General features: G+C 48.7%; 1 protein-coding gene across 1 annotated transcript in view; it reads right to left on the bottom strand.

Moving 5' to 3' along the window:
• The window catches only part of VAMP3 (vesicle associated membrane protein 3), a 59,141-nt gene extending 42,352 nt beyond the window's left edge, over window positions 1-16,789 (bottom strand). The window contains exon 1 of the mRNA XM_082274051.1: window positions 16,651-16,789. Coding sequence (XP_082130177.1) covers window positions 16,651-16,652 — 2 coding nt within the window. The 5' untranslated portion in view covers window positions 16,653-16,789. The remainder of the gene's footprint in view (window positions 1-16,650) is intronic.
• Window positions 16,790-19,311: the final 2,522 nt, after the last annotated feature.

Raw genomic sequence — 19,311 nt, 5'->3', positions numbered from 1 at the left:
AGCCTTAGGCTCCATTCACACCTGGGCATTTTTGAGTGTTTTTCAGCTCCAAAAACGCAAAAAAAAAAAAAACGTTCCAAAACGCCCAACAAGTAAAACCCCATTCATTTAAATGGCCCCTGTTCACATCTGAGCGTTTTGCAAAACGCCTGTAGCTGAAAAAAGTACACGAGCTTCTTTTTGGGCTGATTACCAGCATTTTTGATAGATGCCAATGCCTGCCTCCAAAAACGCCTGAAAATCGCGGTAAAAAAACGCGGTAAAACGCTACGCTCAAGTGTGAATGCAGCCTAAGGTGGGAAATGCAGCAGCTACTGGACCCAACTGGACCACCACGAGACCCAAAACAGGGGCTGCAGACATGGAACAGGGGATGGAACAGGGGATGGAACAGGGGATGGTACAGGGGATGGTACAGGGGATGGTACAGGGGATGGAACAGGGGATGGAACAGGGGATGGTACAGGGGATGGTACAGGGGATGGTACAGGGGATGGAACAGGGGATGGAACAGGGGATGGAACAGGGGATGGAACAGGGGATGGAACAGGGGATGGAACAGGGGATGGAACAGGGGATGGAACAGGGGATGGAACAGGAGATGGTACAGGAGATGGTACAGGAGATGGTACAGGAGATGGTACAGGAGATGGTACAGGGCTCCTGTGTTCTGAGATAACAGTCAGTGACAGTCAGTCAGATATCTCAGTCAGTGACAGGTGAGCGGTGTGCCGTGTTTACAACGTCACACCGCTTTCTGTCAGTCCCTGCAGTGATCACTGGGTTCCCGGGCGGCCATCGAGGCCGCCGGACCCGTTGCTTAGCTGCAGGGCTAGAGAGCGGGCGTGCGATCACATTATATCCTTATAAAAGGTGTAATCACCCTTAGGGATTGACAACTACATATATTTCAGGTAAACGTCCATTGATACGATAGCTCTGTATATGGCGTGTAGGATTTCGTTATAAGTGGAGCTGTTCACATGTGTATTGCCTACGGCCCAATGTATAGTACTGGTAAGGCCCTATTTTGAAGAGCAATGGATGCACGGCTCCTATATTACCTTGGTATTCTTTTCACAGTTCTATCTAGAATACTATAGATTCAACCTTGAGCCCTATTTCGGACACTTTTTGTTTACAAGTTAAAATCAATATTTTTTTTCCTAGAAAATTACTTAGAACCCCCAAACATTATATATATTATTTTAGGCTGCATTCACATGTCAGCTTATAATCGCGGGCAGAACCGCCGCGGTTCCGCCCGCGATTCGGAGATTTATTGCAAATCGCGGGACGCCTAGCGTTGCCCGTTGATTTGCAATAGCCCCCCAAACGCCGAGCGATGTTGCCGCGATTTACGCCCGCCGAATCGCGGCAACATCGCGCAAACAAAATCGCGGGACGCAATACGCTCCAAAGAAGCTCTTGTACTTTTTTGGAGTGTATTGCGTCCCGCGATTTTGTTTGCGCGATGTTGCCGCGATTCGGCGGGCGTAAATCGCGGCAACATCGCTCGGCGCTTGGGGGGCTATTGCAAATCAACGGGCAACGCTAGGCGTCCCGCGATTTGCAATAAATCTCCGAATCGCGGGCGGAACCGCGGCGGTTCTGCCCGCGATTATAAGCTGACATGTGAATGCAGCCTTAGCAAAGACTCTGGGAGAATAAAATGGCGGTCATTACAATATTTTTTGTCACGCAGTATTTGCGCAGCGGTCTTTAAAACGCAATTTTTTTGGAAAATTTTTGAAAAATCACATTTCACTGCATTTAAAAAATACTAAAAACAGTAAAGTTAGCCCATTTTTTTTTGTATATTGTGAAAGATGATGTCACGCCGAGTAAATAGATACCCAACATGTTACAGTTTAAAATTGCGCCCCCCCCCCGTGGGATGGCGACAAACTACGGTCAATAGAGATCTCAATAGGCGACGCCTTAAATTTTCTTAACGGTTACCAGTTTAGAGTTAGAGTGTAGCTCTTTTTTTTTTTTAATTATTGCCCACGCTCTGGTGATCGCGGCGATACCTCACATGTGTGGTTTGAACAGCGGCTTGACTTCTGTATACGTTTTTTTTTTTTGTGCGCGAGCCAACGGTGACGGTAGCGGCTAAAATTTTTTATTTTTTTTCCTATTTATTTTATTTTTTTTAACTTTATTACAGGTTTAAAAAAAAAAAAAAAAAAATCTGATCACTTTTATTGCGGTCACAAGCAATGTAAACATCCCTTGTGACACCAATATGCAGTGACAGGTACTCTTTATGGAGGGATCAAGGTCTAAAAGATCGGGATCAGGACTCCATCCAGCCGGCAGACGTGCCGGCTGGGTGCTCGGGTCTCCCGGTGGGACGGGAGGCCAGTTAAAAGTCACGGAAGGCGTCCCCACCCGCTCACCCGGGTAACAATCGAGCGGCTCCCATACCCGTGAGAAAACCATACCCTCGTCACTTCCGGTGCACCTACGGAGGTTATGGATTTCTCACAGTAGTGTATGTAATGTTATACTTGCCGCCGTTACATTAAAACAGCTCCTCTGCAACATCAGTCATCTCCGCTCCTATCCCTGTCACTTCCCTCATCTCGGCTAATAAATTTAAAAGCGGATAACGGAGCCGAGATCGCCGTTACTTACATTTCATACACCCGCTGCCGCTTTTATATTTATTAGCCGAGATCAGGGAAGTGTCAGGGATAGGAGCGGAGATGACCCATGTTAAAGCCGAACAGTTGTAATGTAACCGCCGCAAGTATAACATTACACACACTCCGTAATAATTTCATTCCCTCCGAGCATGCGTACTTGTGAACTTCTCTGCTGTGCAATGACGTATCCGGGGCTCTGAGCATGCGCACTGCTGCGCCGCTCAGCTGTTTCAGACCGGAAGTGACGACGGTATGGAATTCTAACGAGGTATGGTTTTTTTAACGTTACACCGGGTTGATGCCTCTAGCCCGCGCCATGACTTCCTGCTTGCGTTGATTGCTGGGAGCTGAACGTCATCGCTCCCAGGAATCAATGCGCCTGCACCGGCCCCGCTCGTCACTTCCGGTGCAGGCGCGGCATTCCCTGCTAAACAGCTTATGGACATGCCCAGAAACTGTGCAGGGATGACGCTCCTGCCCCAGGGAGTGACGAGCAGGGCCGGTGCAGGGCATTGTGGGACCGAAGAGGACGCGGAAGAGGATGCAGAAGAGGACGCGCTGGCTTCAGCTGCCCACACCTGAGATGGCAGCGCTGGAGAAGAAATTTTCAAGGTAAGTATTTCTTCTTACAGGTAAGTGCAACCAGGGACAGTACAGAGGCTACTATCCATTGTGGAATGCACTAGCCCTGACTGTCCCGGGGGTATTTTTATTAAAAAAATAATTTCCGAGGCTGGAACTCCGCTTTAAGTATAGACATGGAGCGATGAGGGTGTATTTATACCCTTTTTTGTATGTGCCACATACTGCGTTTGGAAGAATAAAAGATAATACAGTTGAACTCCGCTGCTATTTGTCCCCTATGTTGGCGCCCCCCCCCCCCCCCAGGCATGCAAGACCATATCGGGCCTCCAGTGTGTAAGTGATGATCATCATTTAGAATTAAATATATGTATATGAACATTGAAAAATATTTGTACTATTCTTATGTAAAATGTTCTAATTAATGACATCATTTGATTTTTTTATAATTAGTTGAATGTGGCATATCCGTGGCTGGTCTTAAAAAAAAGCAGGAAGTGAAACGCGTCGACCAACTACATCTATCAGCTTCCTCTTATGTGAAGTTTTGTATAGAGGTGTAAAACTAGGCCACAATTTCATTTTCGATATGTTTGTGTGTACTTATGTGAAAAGCTTTTAACCACTTTACCACTAGAGCATTTTGCTGTCTTTTTGCGGCCACTTTTTGCGATTCGGCGCTGTGCAACTTTAACTGACAATTGCGCGGTCGTGCGACGCCGTACCCAAACGAAATTGACGTCCTTTTTTTCCCACAAACTGAGCTTTCTTTTGGTGGTATTTGATCACCTGTGCGATTTTTACTTTTTGCGCTATAAACAAAAAAAGAGCGTTTATTTTGAAAAAATAACAATCTTTTTAACATTTTTTTATATGAAATTCCCCCCAAAAAAGATGTAAAAAACAATTTTTTTTTTAAATTTTTGGCCAATTTGTTTTCTGCTACCCATGTTTGGTAAAAAAAAAAAAAAAAAAAAAAATCGCAATAAGCGTATTTTGATTGGTTTGCGCAAAAGTTATTGCGTTTACTAACAAAGGGAAAGATTTATGTCATTTTTGGTGTTTTTTTTTTTTTTTTAACGAGTAATGGCGGCGATCTGCAATTTTTTTTGCGGGACTGCGACATTGCGGCGGACAGATCGGACCCTTGACTGACATTTTTGATACTTTTGGGGGTACCAGTGACATTACTGCAGTAATCAGTGCTATATATATGCACTGTTACTGTAAAAATGACACTGGCAGGGAAGGGGTTAATTTTATTGGAGAGGGAGGGGTTAATGTATGCCTGGTGCTTACTGACGTGTAGGGGGGGAGGTGACTGTGTGACACAAGGACAGATCGCATGTTCAGCTATGCTGAACACTCCGATCTGTTAGTCACTGTCACTGAGGAGATCCGCCCGCTTGTGTTTACACAGGCGGGCGGATCTCCACACTAGATCCCCGACGATCGGGGCAGAGCAGCGGCGATCGCCGCTGCTCCTCCCCTGGCCCGACTCCCGCTGTGAATGAAAACAGCGGGAGCGCGCCTACAGCGGCGCGCGAGCGCCGCCTACAGGGGAGGAGTCTGGCGACGTAGGTCTACGTCGTCAGACGGGATCGTGCCACTTTGCCGCAGTACTATTCCAGTACTCAGTGGTAAAGTGGTTAAACCAGCTCTATAAATGGTTTCTACCATAATTTTAATAAACAATATTTTTAGACAATTGTATCTATGCAAGTGCTTTGGGCACATGTAGGCATTGCTATTTTACAGGCGTTTTTCAGGCCCTTTCTCAAGCGTTTTTATAGGCGTTTTTTGCAGGTGTTTGGAGGAAGGCATTGACATCTAAAAAAAACGCCTGTAATCTGCCCAAAAAGAAGCTCACGTACTTTTTTGAGCGTCTGGAGTTTTGATTAAAACGTCAGAACGCTCAGATGTGAACAGGGGCCGTTGAAATGAATAGGATTTGTCTTGTTGGGTGTTTTTCAAGCTGATCCTAGAGCTGAAAAACTCCCAAAAACGCCTACATGTGAACGTAGCCTTAACCACTTTACCACCGGAGGATTTTCCTGCTTTACATCCAGGCCACTTTTTGCAACTTGGCACTGCGCGACTTTAACTGACAATTGCGCGGTCATGCAACGCCGTACCCAAACAAAATTTACGTCCTTTTTTCCCCACAAACAGAGCTTCCTTTTGGTGGTATTTGATCACCTCTGCACTTTTCATTTTTTGCGATAATAAAAAAAAGAGCGCAAATTTTGAAAAAATAATATTTTTCTACTTTTGACAGTTAAAAAATATCCAATATATTCAATTTTTGTCATATATTTAGGCCAAAATGTATTTAGCTACATGTCTTTGACAAAAAAAAATTCTCAATGAGTGTATTTTTAACCAGACCGGAAAATTTTACCCCATTCCTGACCAGGCCATATTTTGCGATTCGGCACTGCGTTATTTTAACTGACAATTGCGCGGTCATGCAATGTTGTACCCAAATGAAATTTACGTCCTTTTTTCCCCACAAACAGAGCTTTCTTTTGGTGGTATTTGATCACCTGTGAGATTTTTACTTTTTGCGCTATTAACCACTTAATCCCCGGAGGATTTGGCTGCTAAACGACCAGGGGGTATTTTGCGATTCGGCACTGCGTTATTTTAACTGACAATTGCGCGGTCATGCAACGTTGTATCCAAATGAAATTTACGTCCTTTTTTCCCCACAAACAGAGCTTTCTTTTGGTGGTATTTGATCACCTGTGCAATTTTTACTTTTTGCGCTACAAACAAAAAAATAGCGAAAATTTTGAAAAAATAACAATATTTTTCACATTTTTTTTATATGAAATTCCCCCCAAAAAATGTAAAAATCAAATTTTTTTAAATTTTTGGCCAATTTGTTTTCTGCTACCTATGTTTGGTAAAAAAAAAAAAAAAAAAAAAAAAAAAAAAAAAAAAAAAAAAAAAAAAATCGCAATAAGCGTATTTTAATTGGTTTGCGCAAAAGTTATTGCGTTTACTAACAAAGGGAAAGATTTATGTCATTTTTGGTGTTTTTTTTTTTTAACGAGTAATGGCGGCGATCTGCGATTTTTTTGCAGGACTGCGACATTGCGGCGGACAGATTGGACCCCTAACTGACATTTTTGACACTTTTGGGGGTACCAGTGACATTACTACAGTAATCAGTGCTATACATATGCACTGTTACTGCAAAATGACACTGGCAGAGAAGGGGTTAATTTTATTGGTGATCAAGGGGTTAACTGTATGCCTGGTGCTTACTGACGTGTGTGGGAGGAGGGGACTGAGTGACACAGGGACAGATCGCATGTTCAGCTATGCTGAATCCTGTAATCTATCACTGTCTGTCACATAGGAGATCCGCCCACTTTGTTTACACAAGTGGGCAGATTTCCTCACTCGATCCCCGACGATCGGGGAAGAGCAGCGGTGATCACCACCTCTCCTCCCCTGGCCCGACTCCCGCTGTGTCTGAATACAGCAGGAGCGAGCCTCTGGCGGCGCGCGTGTGCCGCCCACAAGGGGAGGAGTCCAGTGACGTAGGTCTACATCGCTGGATGGGAACGAGCCACTGTGCCGCAGTAGAGGCACAGTGACTGGTCGGCAAGTGGTTAAACAGAAGAGAAGACTCTGGCCGGTGGAATCACATCTTCCGTAAGGAAAGGAGAAAAAAAAAAAAAAAGAAGAAAAAAGAAACCCACACAGAGCATCCAGAAAGTATTCACAGCGCTTAACTTTTTCCACAGTTTCTGATGTTACAGCCTTATCCCAAAATGGAACAAATTCATTATTTTCCTCAAAATTCTACAAACAATTCCCCATGACAACGGGAAATAAGTTTGTTTGAAAGCTTTGCAAAATTTATAAAAAAAAAAAAAAAAAAATGACATACATAAGTATTCACACCCTTTGCCATGACACTCAAAATTGAGCTCAGGTATGTCCTGTTTCCACTTACCATCCTTGAGATGTTTCTACAACATGATTGGAGTCCACTTGTGGTAAATTCAGTTGATTGGACAGGATTTGGAAAGGCAACCACCTGTCTGTATAAGGTCCCACAGTTAGGCCTCGTACACACGCATCGATTATTGGCCGGGAATTTTCGGCCAACGTCCGATCGGCCGATTTTCGGCTTGTTAGTATGATGCTTTTGACAACCGACTCCGACTTTTCGGCCGAATAAAACCTGGTGTGCATGCTATAAAATTTTTGTTGGCCGTCAACACAACGGCCGATTTTCGTGCAGTCAGTACAGATTTCAGCAGACAAAAATCAGATGAGCAAGACTGGGCATGCTCAGAGAAGAAAAAACACACGGAAAGTAAACCGTCACATGACATCACTTCTGAAGTAGATTTTTGTTGGCCGAGAAAATTCGTGTGCAGTCTAGGCACATTCCAACCAATAAAACACCACTCTGGACAAAAGTTGGACGATCGGTCGGCCGATAATCGTTGCGTGTGTACGAGGCTTTAGGCCTCTTTCGCACATACGGTCCGTTTGTCTGTTGACGGATGAAAAAAGGACATCAATGCATCTCTATGTAAAAACGGATGACAACGGATGATCATCCATTAACATCCGTTTTCAACAGATGGCAAGGGAAGGCAACGGATGGCAAGGCAACGGATGGCAAGGGAAGGCAACGGATGGCAAGGGAAGGCAACGGATGACAAGGGAAGGCAACGGATGACAAGGGAAGGCAACGGATGACAAGGGAAGGCAACGGATGGCAAGGGAAGGCAACGGATGGCAAGGGAAGGCAACGGAAGGCAAGGGAAGGCAACGGAAGGCAACGGAAGGCAACGGATGGCAAGGGAAGGCAACGGATGGCAAGGGAAGGCAACCGATGGCAAGGGAAGGCAACCGATGGCAAGGGAAGGCAACCGATGGCAAGGGAAGGCAACCGATGGCAAGGGAAGGCAACCGATGGCAAGGGAAGGCAACCGATAGCAAGGGATGGCAAGGGAAGGCAAGGGATGAAAATTGGATAACAACTGATTAAAAAAAGGATGACAACGGACGAAAAAGGATGAAAAACGGATATGAACTGAGATGAAAACGGACGTTGACTGAAGACAAAAAACGTGACTGAACTGATGAACTGAACGGACCATATGTGTGAACGGGGCCTTAACAGTGCATGTCAGAGCACAAACCAAGCCATGAAGTCCAAGGAATTGTCTGTAAACCTCTAAACAAGAGGCACAGATCGGGGGAAGGGTACAGAAAAATGTCTGCCGCATTGAAGGTCCCAATGAGCACAGTGACCTCCATCATTCGTAAGCGGAAGAAGTTTGGAACCACCAGGACACATCCTAGAGCGGGCTGCCCAGCCAAACTGAGTGATCGAGGGAGAAGGGCCTTAGTCAGGGGGGTGACCAAGAACCCGATGGTCACTCTGGCAGAGCTCCAGTGTTACTCTGTGGAGAGAGGAGAACCTTTCAGAAGAACAACCATCTCTGTAGCACTCCACCAATCAGGCCTGTATGGAGGAGTGGCCAGACAGAAGACACTCCTCAGTAAAAGACGCATGACAGCCCACCTGGAGTTTGCTAAAAGGCACCTGAAGGACTCCCCCTCACTTCCGAAAATTAAAAAATAAAAAAATGTTTTGCCTATAGTTCAACAGTAAGGAGATACATTATATATCTTACTACTCTACCCCTAGATGTAACAAGCATTTAACCCATGCAGTGCGGTAGGTGCCTGGAGTGGGGTGTTCAGGAAAACCTGCGCTTTTCCCGTGCAGTGACCGGAGGGGTTTATTTACTAAAGCTAGAGAGAGCAACGTTAGTCACAAATCTGCTGAGAAACCAATCAGCTTCCAGGTTTTATTGCTAAAGCTTAACCACTTGCCGACCGCTGCACGACTATCTACGTCGGCGGTCAGCCCCTCACAGGCAAACTGACGTCGCTTGCTTGTGAGGGTCTAGGGAGCGAGCGCGCGCCCCCGGAGGCACGGACCCCCCCCGTGCCTGTGACCGGCGGACCCGATGTCCGCCGGTCACTCTGCGATCGGCGGGGGAGAGGGAGAAAGTCAGGCGGCTTGTGTAAACAAGCTGCCTGTCATTCTCCCCTGTGTATGAAAGATGATCATACGGTTCTACTATGTAGAACCGTTGATCACTGTTCATACATCTGAAGCCACAGCCAATCACAGTAGAAAGCACGCCCCTAGGGACACACATAGCCCCTCCCTTTCAAAAATAGTTAACCCCTTCACTGCCAGTGTATTTTTACAGTAACAGTGCATATGTATAGCACTGATTACTGTAATGTCACTGGTACCCCCAAAAGTGTCAAAAATGTCAGTCAAGGGTCCGATCTGTCCGCCGCAATGTCGCATTACCGCAAAAAAAAAAAAAAACGCAGATCGCCGCCATTAAACGTTAAAAAAAAAAAAAAACAACAAAAATGACAAAAATCTTTCCCTTTGTTAGTAAACGCGATAACTTTTGCGCAAACCAATCAAAATACGCTTTTTGCGATTTTTTTTACCAAACATAGGTAGCAGAAAACAAATTGGCCGAAAATGTTAAAAAATTTAGATTTTTACATTTTTTTGGGGGGATTTCATATAAAAAAAATGTGAAAAATAGTTATTTTTGCAAAATTGACGCTCTTTTTTTGTTTATAGTGCATGATCAAAAAATCGCACAGGTGATCAAATACCACCAAAAGAAAGCTCCGTTTGTGGGAAAAAAAGGACGTCAAATTAGTTTAGGTACAGCGTCGCACGACCGCGCAATTGTCCGTTAAAGTCACGCAGTGCCGAATTGCAAAATACCCCCTGGTCGTTTAGCAGCCAAATCCTCCGCGGCTTAAGTGGTTAATTAAACAAGCTGAGGATAGAAGCGGATTGGTCTCTCTGCAGAATGGAGACGAACGTTGCTCTCTCTAGCTTTAGTAAATAAACCCCTAGGTGACAATGTTGACAGGAAAAGTTTATAGCTTTGTGTTTTCAGGAAATCACTGCTGGCAGCTGGACAAAGCAGAGGAGAAGCAAAAACGTATTTAGTGCCGGTTCACACTTTAGTGATATCAGACATGGCCTGTGATTGGGAGCGCACTGATCTGAGAATCCCATGCAATGTCTGTGCATTGCGGATTCAGCCATACAGATTATATACAGATTGTATGGCTGAATTCGCATCGCATTCGGACCAAAGTCACACAGGACCCTTTTTCTGGTGCGCACCAGAATCGGAATGCATGGCTGTTCACACCTATATGATCCAATTCATGTCCCAACTGCAACATGATCTGGGGGTGTCATCAACTTTGTACTGACACCCCCAGCGATTCGCATATGGCAGTGTGAACTGCCTGTGGGGAAACCGCAGTGGATTCGCAGGGTTACCGCATCAAAACTGTCAATGTCCAATAGTTTGTCTCAGATTCTTCCTGTCACAGGGTGACAACACTTCCTCCCCAACTCCCAATTGTGCTTCTACATTGTCACCTCGTCTCATGGGATTCAAATGGAGGAGACTACAAATTTTTTTTTCCTCCAACACAAATTACACAGCTATATTGCACGTTATCAGAAACCCCGTCCTGAAACTTTATATTACCATTGGGGTGGATGTGATTTAAATCAAGTTGATTTAAATAATTATTTAAAATACTAGTAAAAGAGGCTGCATTTAAATCATAATTTTTAAAGGGCAACTCTCATCTCTAAAGCCCCGTACACACGTACCGATCGTCGGCCGAACGATCGGCCGTCTTTTGTCCAGGGCTGTCCTGTCGGTTGAAAAGTGCAAAAGACTGCACACGAATTTTGTCGGCCGACTGCAGAAGTGATGTCATGTGATGGTTAACTTTCCTTGTCTTTTTTCTTCTCTGAGCATGCCCAGTCTTGCAAATCTGCTGTCTGTCGGCCGAATTCTGTACTGACTGAGGAACAATCGGCCGTTCTGGTTTTTTCATACAAAAATTTTAATTCTTGCATGACAGATTCTGTTCGGCCGAAAAGTCGCAGTCGGTTGTCGGAAGCATCATACTAACAAGCCTACAATCGGCCGATCGGTCGTCGGCCGAATATTTACGGCCGACAATCGGTACGTGTGTACGGGGCTTAAGTCAGCGGCTCCTCCTCTGACCCGCTGTTCACTCACCAACAGTCCCATTCACTTTAACCACTTTAGCCCCGGAGGATTTGGCTGCTCAAAGACCAGGGCCTATTTTGTGATTCGGCACTGCGTGACTTTAACGGACAATTGCGCGGTCGTGCGACGCTGTACCCAAATGAAATTGATGCCCCTTTTTCCCCACAAACAGAGCTTTCTTTTGGTGGTATTTGATCACCTCTGCGATTTTTCTTTTTTGCGCTATAAACAAAAAAAGAGCCACATTTTTGGAAAAAATAACAATATTTTTCACATATTTTTTTATATGAAATTCTCAAAAAAAAAAAAAAAAAAATGTAAAAATCTAAATGTAACATTTTAGGCCAATTTGTTTTCTGAAACATTTTTTTTTTTTATCAAAAATATCGCAAAAAGCGTATTTTGATTGGTTTGCGCAAAAGTTATTGCGTTTACTAAGGGAAATATTTTTGTCATTTTTATTGTTTTTTTTTTTTTTTTAACTAGTAATGGCGGCAATCTGCTATTTTTTTTTTGCGGGACTGCGACATTGCGGTGGACAGATCGGACACCTGACTGACATTTGACACTTTTGGGGGAACCAGTGACGTTACTACAGTAATCAGTGCTATACATATGCACTGTTACTGTAAAAATGACACTGGCAGGGAAGGGGTTAACTTTATTGGTGATCAAGGGGTTAAGTGTGTCCCTAGGGGAGTGATTCTAACTGTCAGGGGGCGTGGCTTGTTAGATCATCACAGAGACATACGATCCTACATAGCAGGATCGCATAACCTCTGTCATTACTTCAGGGAGAATGACAGGCGGCTGTGTTCACATCAGCCGTCTGTCTTTCTCTCTCTCCCGAGGGAGATTGCGAGTGGCCGGCGGACATCGGAGCCGTCGGTCACACACGCGGGCCGGGCAGGAAACGAGCGGGGGCGGGAGAGTGCCGCCGGCGGCGCGCGCTCGCCCTCTACAGGCTCGTGGGCGAGCGACATACCAATACATCACTTTGCCTGTAGGGGGCTGACTGCCACAGTATATTGTCGTGCGGCGGTCGGCAAGTGTTTAAAGGATGGGTGGTGATGCGGCAGTGACACAATAAGGTGAGGGACGTGGCGGCAGCAGGGGAGTGGATGCCCGCTAACCGGCGCTGCCATGATGGATCTGAAATGACAGGGGCTCTTTATATGTAAGGACTCCTTCTTGCTGGTAGTTAGATTCTTTAATATTTGCAAACAAAATGTAAGTTTCCTATTTGGAATAATAAGCGGTCAGGTTAGTAAAACAGCGATAGCAGAACCAATGTAATCATACAGTTTGTAGTGTACATAGATTTGCAAAACAATGGGATAAAGGAATATTCCTGAACTTTGTTTTATCTCCATGGTTACTGTGAAATGGTGTGAATGCATCAATGCAGCACAAGTTATCTCAGCTTGCAGAGCTCGCATTCATTGAATGAGTTTACAAAAAAAATGTAAAAATATTGTAGAATATACCGCCTCACGTTACGTAACTAAGCTAAATTTCACGCTGAATAAACTAAAATTATTCATGTATCTTAAATAGTTTATCTTTAGAGAGATTTTTTTACTCCAAAAGCATTTTGAAAAAAAAAAAAAAGAAATATATATATAATCATTGATTTTTATCCACCCTGATGACCATGGTCCAGCCCAGTTCTCTGGCCCGCCACAACCAGAACTGTACTGAAGAGACAGGAACTTCTCAGCGAGTCTGCCCAATCCCCAGGGGAGCTGGACCCTGAAACGTCCGGATTCCTGTGGATCTCGGAACCAATGAGGGGGTTCCGGTGATATACCCGGCTCATGTGGCTGGACCAATGGCTAAAAGATCCCACAGGAAGGCAGTCAGGGTGGAGGCAGAACACTTCCCCTCTCCCTTCCACTTGACAACGTTTTCCTCTGGTGGGGGAAACACAAATACCGATGGACTAGGGTGGGGAGCACATTGTAAAGATTTCCTGCTGGGTTTCCTGCATCCTGGGGTGGAAGCGTCAACTCCCTCCTGTGCCGTCCTGTCCTCCCTCCCTCCCGTGCCCTCCTGTCCTCCCTCCCTCCAGTGCCCTCCTGTCCTCCCTCCCTCCAGTGCCCTCCTGTCCTCCCTCCCTCCAGTGCCCTCCTGTCCTCCCTCCCTCCCTCCAGTGCCCTCCTGTCCTCCCTCCCTCCCTCCAGTGCCCTCCTGTCCTCCCTCCCTCCCTCCAGTGCCCTCCTGTCCTCCCTCCCTCCAGTGCCCTCCTGTCCTCCCTCCCTCCCTCCAGTGCCCTCCTGTCCTCCCTCCCTCCAGTGCCCTCCTGTCCTCCCTCCCTCCCTCCAGTGCCCTCCTGTCCTCCCTCCCTCCCTCCAGTGCCCTCCTGTCCTCCCTCTCTCCCTCCAGTGCCCTCCTGTCCTCCCTCTCTCCCTCCAGTGCCGTCCTGTCCTCCCTCTCTCCCTCCAGTGCCGTCCTGTCCTCCCTCCCTCCAGTGCCGTCCTGTCCTCCCTCCCTCCAGTGCCGTCCTGTCCTCCCTCCCTTCCTCCAGTGCCGTCCTGTCCTCCCTCCCTCCAGTGCCGTCCTGTCCTCCCTCCCTCCAGTGCCGTCCTGTCCTCCCTCCCTCCAGTGCCGTCCTGTCCTACCTCCCGTGCCCTCCTGTCCTCCCTCCCTCCCGTGCCCTCCTGTCCTCCCTCCCTCCAGTGCCCTCCCTCCCTCCAGTGCCGTCCTGTCCTCCCTCCCTCCCTCCAGTGCCGTCCTGTCCTCCCTCCCTCCAGTGCCGTACTGTCCTCCCTCCCTCCAGTGCCGTACTGTCCTCCCTCCCTCCCTCCCGTGCCGTCCTCCCTCCCTCCTGTGCCGTCCTGGACAGACGACCAGGGAAAAAATAGTCACTGTTTATAATTCACCAAGAATGGAGCAGCTGTGCATTTCAACCAATCGGCTTTCATCTTTCATTTCCAAAGTGGAACTACACCCTCCTATGATCTATCGCCAAAGAAGCTGCCATTTAAAGTGGAGTTCCCCCCAAAAATGGAACTGCAGCTTTATATACTCCTGACCCCAACATGCCACATTTGGCATGCAGTTTTTTTTGTTGGGGGGGGGGGGGTACCTAGATTTGACAGGTACCCGATCCCACTTCTGCTCGGGCCGTCTAGATGGCTCGAGCCAAAGTTCTCCTCTCCTCCTCCCTCCCTGCAACCTTCAGTGACACGTCAGAGGTCCCAAGCTGCAAGCTGTCAAAGCCGAGTGCCCACACTAGAGATGCCGGTGACACCGAGAGGAAAGGAAGGCCGGGGGGGGCTGAGACTTCGGCAGTTGAATCGCTGGATGGTGGGACAGGTGATTGTGTTTATTAAAAGTCAAAAGATTCACTTTTTGTAGCTGCTGACTTTTAATAAACACAAAAACAAGTGGAGCTCGGCTTTAAGGCCGGCCATACACGGTTCAAATCTCAGCCAGTTCATCAGGAACCGTCTGAGATTTGAACCATTAATGGGCGGGCTGAATGCACCAAGTTGACCGGTTATTATACAAGTCTGCTCCAGTTTTATCATTTACCCCCCATCAGTGCTTTTACAAACCAAGTGCCCATGCAGTGACGCCCTTATGGTGGCTATGGCTTCACTAAATGATCAGGAATCGCACCCAAACAGGGGCTGTCCAAAGAAAAAGGAGGCATGCAAATATGGCCGGAGGAAGGGGGGTGTACAGGAGACACAGGGAGAAGTCTTGTGGGGGGGGGGGGGGGTGACTGGAGGATCAGGTAAGTATATCTCCATTCCCCCAGACAAAGAACAGCCGCTGACCAGCGCAGTGCGGGAACCCCCCCCCCCTCCCCCTCTGTGTGGGAGAAAGTTTTTGTGCCCGGATTTCAGCTTTAAGTCCACCGTTCACAGAATAATAGCAGTTTAGTTACAGTTTTGGGTGTGAGGTTACCAGGGGGGTGGGGGATGGGTGAAAACATACTGGGGAGAGAGGTGAATGGGAGAGTCTGTGGGGTCACTAGAGGGAGAATGAGTTTGAGCTGGGGTGGTGGGGGGGGGGACAGTTTGGAGGGCGAGGTGACAGGGGGTTCAGTGGGCTGACTGAGGGGAAGCTGTATGCGCTGGGGGGGGGGGTGTAAGGGGTCAATTTTGAGGGGGGGGGGCAATTTTAGCAGTGAGGTTACTGGGGTGGGGGGAGAACATACTGGGGTGAGAGGTGACGGGGGGGTCACTAGAGGGAGAATCAGTTTGAGCTGGTGAAGCCGGGGGGTATAAGGTGACTTGGGTGTGAGGGGCAGAGTTTGGAGGGCGAGGTGACGGGGGGTTCAGTGGGCTAAGGGGGAGCAGTTTGATTGGGGGGGAGGGGGTGTAAGGTGACTTGTTGGGGTGGTACAGTTCTGGGTGCGAGGTTACTGGGGTGAGGTGTGTTTGGGGGGGGGAGCATTTAATGCTGGGGGGGGGGGGACAGATTTAGGTGAGGTTCTTTAGGGTCACTAGGGAGAGAAGCAGCAGTTTAAACTGGTGAAGGGGGGGGGGGGGTTATAAGGGGACTTGGGGAATGAAAGGGGGGGGTCAGTGGGCAGACTGAGGGGGAGTAGTATGATGGGGGTTGTAGGGTGACTTTTGGGGGGGGGGGGGAATGGTGCTTAGAAGTGACGGGGGGGGGGGTTCAGTGGGGTGACGGAGCAGTATGATGGGGGTGTAGGGTGACTTATTGGGGGGGGGGAGATGGTGGTTAGAAGTGAAGGGGGGGGGGGTTCAGTGGGGTGACAGAGGGAGCAGTATGATATGGGGGGTGCAGGGTGACTTTTTTGGGGGGGTATAGTTTTTAGGTGGGAGGTTTACCGGGGGTGGGAGGTATAAGAACCTGTGTAATGGGGGGGGGGGGGCAGAAGGTGGAAGGGGGGGGTCAGGTGGTGAGAAATGACAGGGGGGGGGAGGGGGGGGATCAGTGGGGTGACTGAGGGGGGGGCGTACAGTTTTGGGTGTGAGGTTACTAGGGGTGGGGGAGAAGAGGGGGTATAAGGTGACTTGTGTGTGTGTGTGTGGGGGGGGGGGCAGGAGGTAAAAGTGGAGGAGGGGTGGGAGGGGATACGGGGTGTCAGGTGGTTTGAAATGACAGGGGGGGGGATATCAGGGGGGTGACTGAGGGGGGAGCAGTATGGCGGGGGAGGGGGGGTACAGGGTAACTTGGGGGGGAGATAGTTTGGAGTGTCGGGCGGCATATGTAATGTGAGGTGACTGGGGGGGGGGTGACATATGTGAGGTGACTGAGTTGAGGGGGGGGGGGGTGACCGTATGCAGTGACCCCTCCCGGACACTCACATGACTGCAGGCGGAGCGGACACCGAGCGGCACAGAACCGAGACCCGTCAATCTCCTGGAAGCAACGTCTGTCACTGCTGATTGGGCGAGTCCTAATGACGTCACTGGAGGGGATCGGCAGGGCGGGGCACTTCCCGGCTTTTCATCCTCTGGGGGGGTATTCTTGTCTCCACAGAAGCCCGCGCTATAGGTGGTAGCCGCCATCTTTGTGTAGCCCAAATAGGCTGAGGAGTCTATGGAAGGTGCGGAGCGCTGAGTGAGGACAAAGCGCTGACGGAGGACTTCCCCCTTCTCTTCAGGGTTTGTCTAAAAGTCCCCTAAACTTCCATGGTAGAAATAGATGAGGGGAATGTGAGATCTCTCGGTGAAGCTGGCCGGGATTTTATTAGAAGGGAAGAAAAAGGAAATGAAGATTTGCAGAGAGGAGATCACTTCCTGCGGAGAGTCAGAGGATTAACCCCTTCAATACCGCCCCTCCCCAAGTCCAATTCTCAGCTCTCAGCGCTGTCACACTTTGAATGACAATTACGCGGTCATACAACGCTGTACCCACATGACATTTCTATATATCATTTTATTTGCACACAAATAGAACTTTCTTTTAGTGATATTTTATCAGCTGTAAGGTTTTATATATATAAAGACCAAAAATTAAAAACAAAAAACATTTCTCATATTTTGTTATAACATTTTCTAAAAAAGATCATTTTTATCCCTGACTGCGGGGCCAGTTTATAGGGGGCACAGGGAGGCCCCCCCCCCCCCAATCTCTGGCCAAAGGAAAAAAAATACCATTTTCAGCCCACTAGGGGCGCCGGACCTACTGTGGTCTATAGGGGGGGGGGGGTTTGCACCCCACATGCAGCAGGCAGAGGCCTTCTGGGGGTCATCGGGGCGCAGAGCAATGCGCCCCAACACTCCCCACTTTAGTGATGTCCTGGCTGTGATTGGTCCAGACTCCAGCCTGGATTAACCACACAGGAGGACATCCCGGCGTCACGTCATCACCTTCCCGCCCACCGTCAGACCATAGAGGAGAGCCGCCGCGTGAGGAAGAAGACAGAAGAGGGACTCGTCTCATGTTCTCATCTGCGTCTCACAGTAGTCCCGGGCGACTCCCATCAGCAGCAGCACCTGGTGACGGCACCAGTGTGAGTGAGGTAAGTGAAGTGATGCCTCAGGGGGGAGGGCCTGGCCCACACACTGCTTTGAAGGGGACACGCACGTTGTTCATTGCATTGAGGGGGGCATGTATGCTGGTCATTGTGCATTGAAAGGGGGCAGGCTCGTGTCTCTGCATTGAAAGGTGGCAGGCTGGTGTCTCTGCATTGAAAGGGGGCAGGCTGGTGTCTCTGCATTAAAAGGTGGCACGTTGGTGTCTCTGCATTGAAAGGGGGCAGGCTGGTGTCTTTGCATTGAAAGGTGACAGGCTGGTGTCTCCGCATTGAAAGGGGGCAGGCTGGTGTCTCTGCATTGAAAGGGGGCACGTTGGTGTCTCTGCATTGAAAGGGGCACGCTGGTCACTCTGCATTGAAAGGGGGCACGCTGGTCACTGTGCATTGAAAGGGGGCAAGCTGGTCACTCTGCATTGAAAGGGGGCACGCTGGTCACTGTGCATTGAAAGGGGCACGCTGATCACTCTGCATTGAAAGGGGGCACGCTGGTCACTGTGCATTGAAAGGGGGCACGCTGGTCACTGTGCATTGAAAGGGGCACGCTGATCACTGTGCATTGAAAGGGGGCACGCTGGTCACTTTGCATTGAAAGGGGGCACACTGGTCACTGTGCATTGAAAGGGGGCACGCTGGTCACTCTGCATTGAAAGGGAGCACGCTGGTCTCTCTGCATTGAAAGGGGCACGCTGGTCTCTCTGCATTGAAAGGGGGCACGCTGGTCTCTCTGCATTGAAAGGGGGCACGCTGGTCTCTCTGCATTGAAAGGGGGCACGCTGGTCTCTCTACATTGAAAGGGGGCACTCTGGTCATTCTGCATTGAAAGGGGACACGCTGGTAACTGTGCATTGAAAGGGGGCACGCTGGTCATTCTGCATTGAAAGGGGGCACGCTGGTCTCTCTGCATTGAAAGGGGGCACGCTGGTCATTCTGCATTGAAAGGGGACACGCTGGTAACTGTGCATTGAAAGGGGGCACGCTGGTCATTCTGCATTGAAAGGGGGCACGCTGGTCTCTCTGCATTGAAAGGGGGCACGCTGGTCTCTCTGCATTGAAAGGGGGCACGCTGGTCACTTTGCATTGAAAGGGGGCACACTGGTCACTGTGCATTGAAAGGGGGCACGCTGGTCATTCTGCATTGAAAGGGAGCACGCTGGTCTCTCTGCATTGAAAGGGGCACGCTGGTCTCTCTGCATTGAAAGGGGGCACGCTGGTCTCTCTGCATTGAAAGGGGGCACGCTGGTCATTCTGCATTGAAAGGGGGCACGCTGGTCTCTCTACATTGAAAGGGGGCACTCTGGTCATTCTGCATTGAAAGGGGGCACGCTGGTAACTGTGCATTGAAAGGGGGCACGCTGGTCATTCTGCATTGAAAGGGGGCACGCTGGTCTCTCTGCATTGAAAGGGGGCACGCTGGTCATTCTGCATTGAAAGGGGGCACGCTGGTAACTGTGCATTGAAAGGGGGCACGCTGGTCATTCTGCATTGA

The sequence above is a fragment of the Pelophylax lessonae genome, assembly GCF_965119305.1.
Source record: "Pelophylax lessonae genome assembly, chromosome: 12".
Classification (NCBI taxonomy): Eukaryota; Metazoa; Chordata; class Amphibia; order Anura; family Ranidae; genus Pelophylax; species Pelophylax lessonae.
This window is presented reverse-complemented; position numbering and strand designations above follow the sequence as displayed.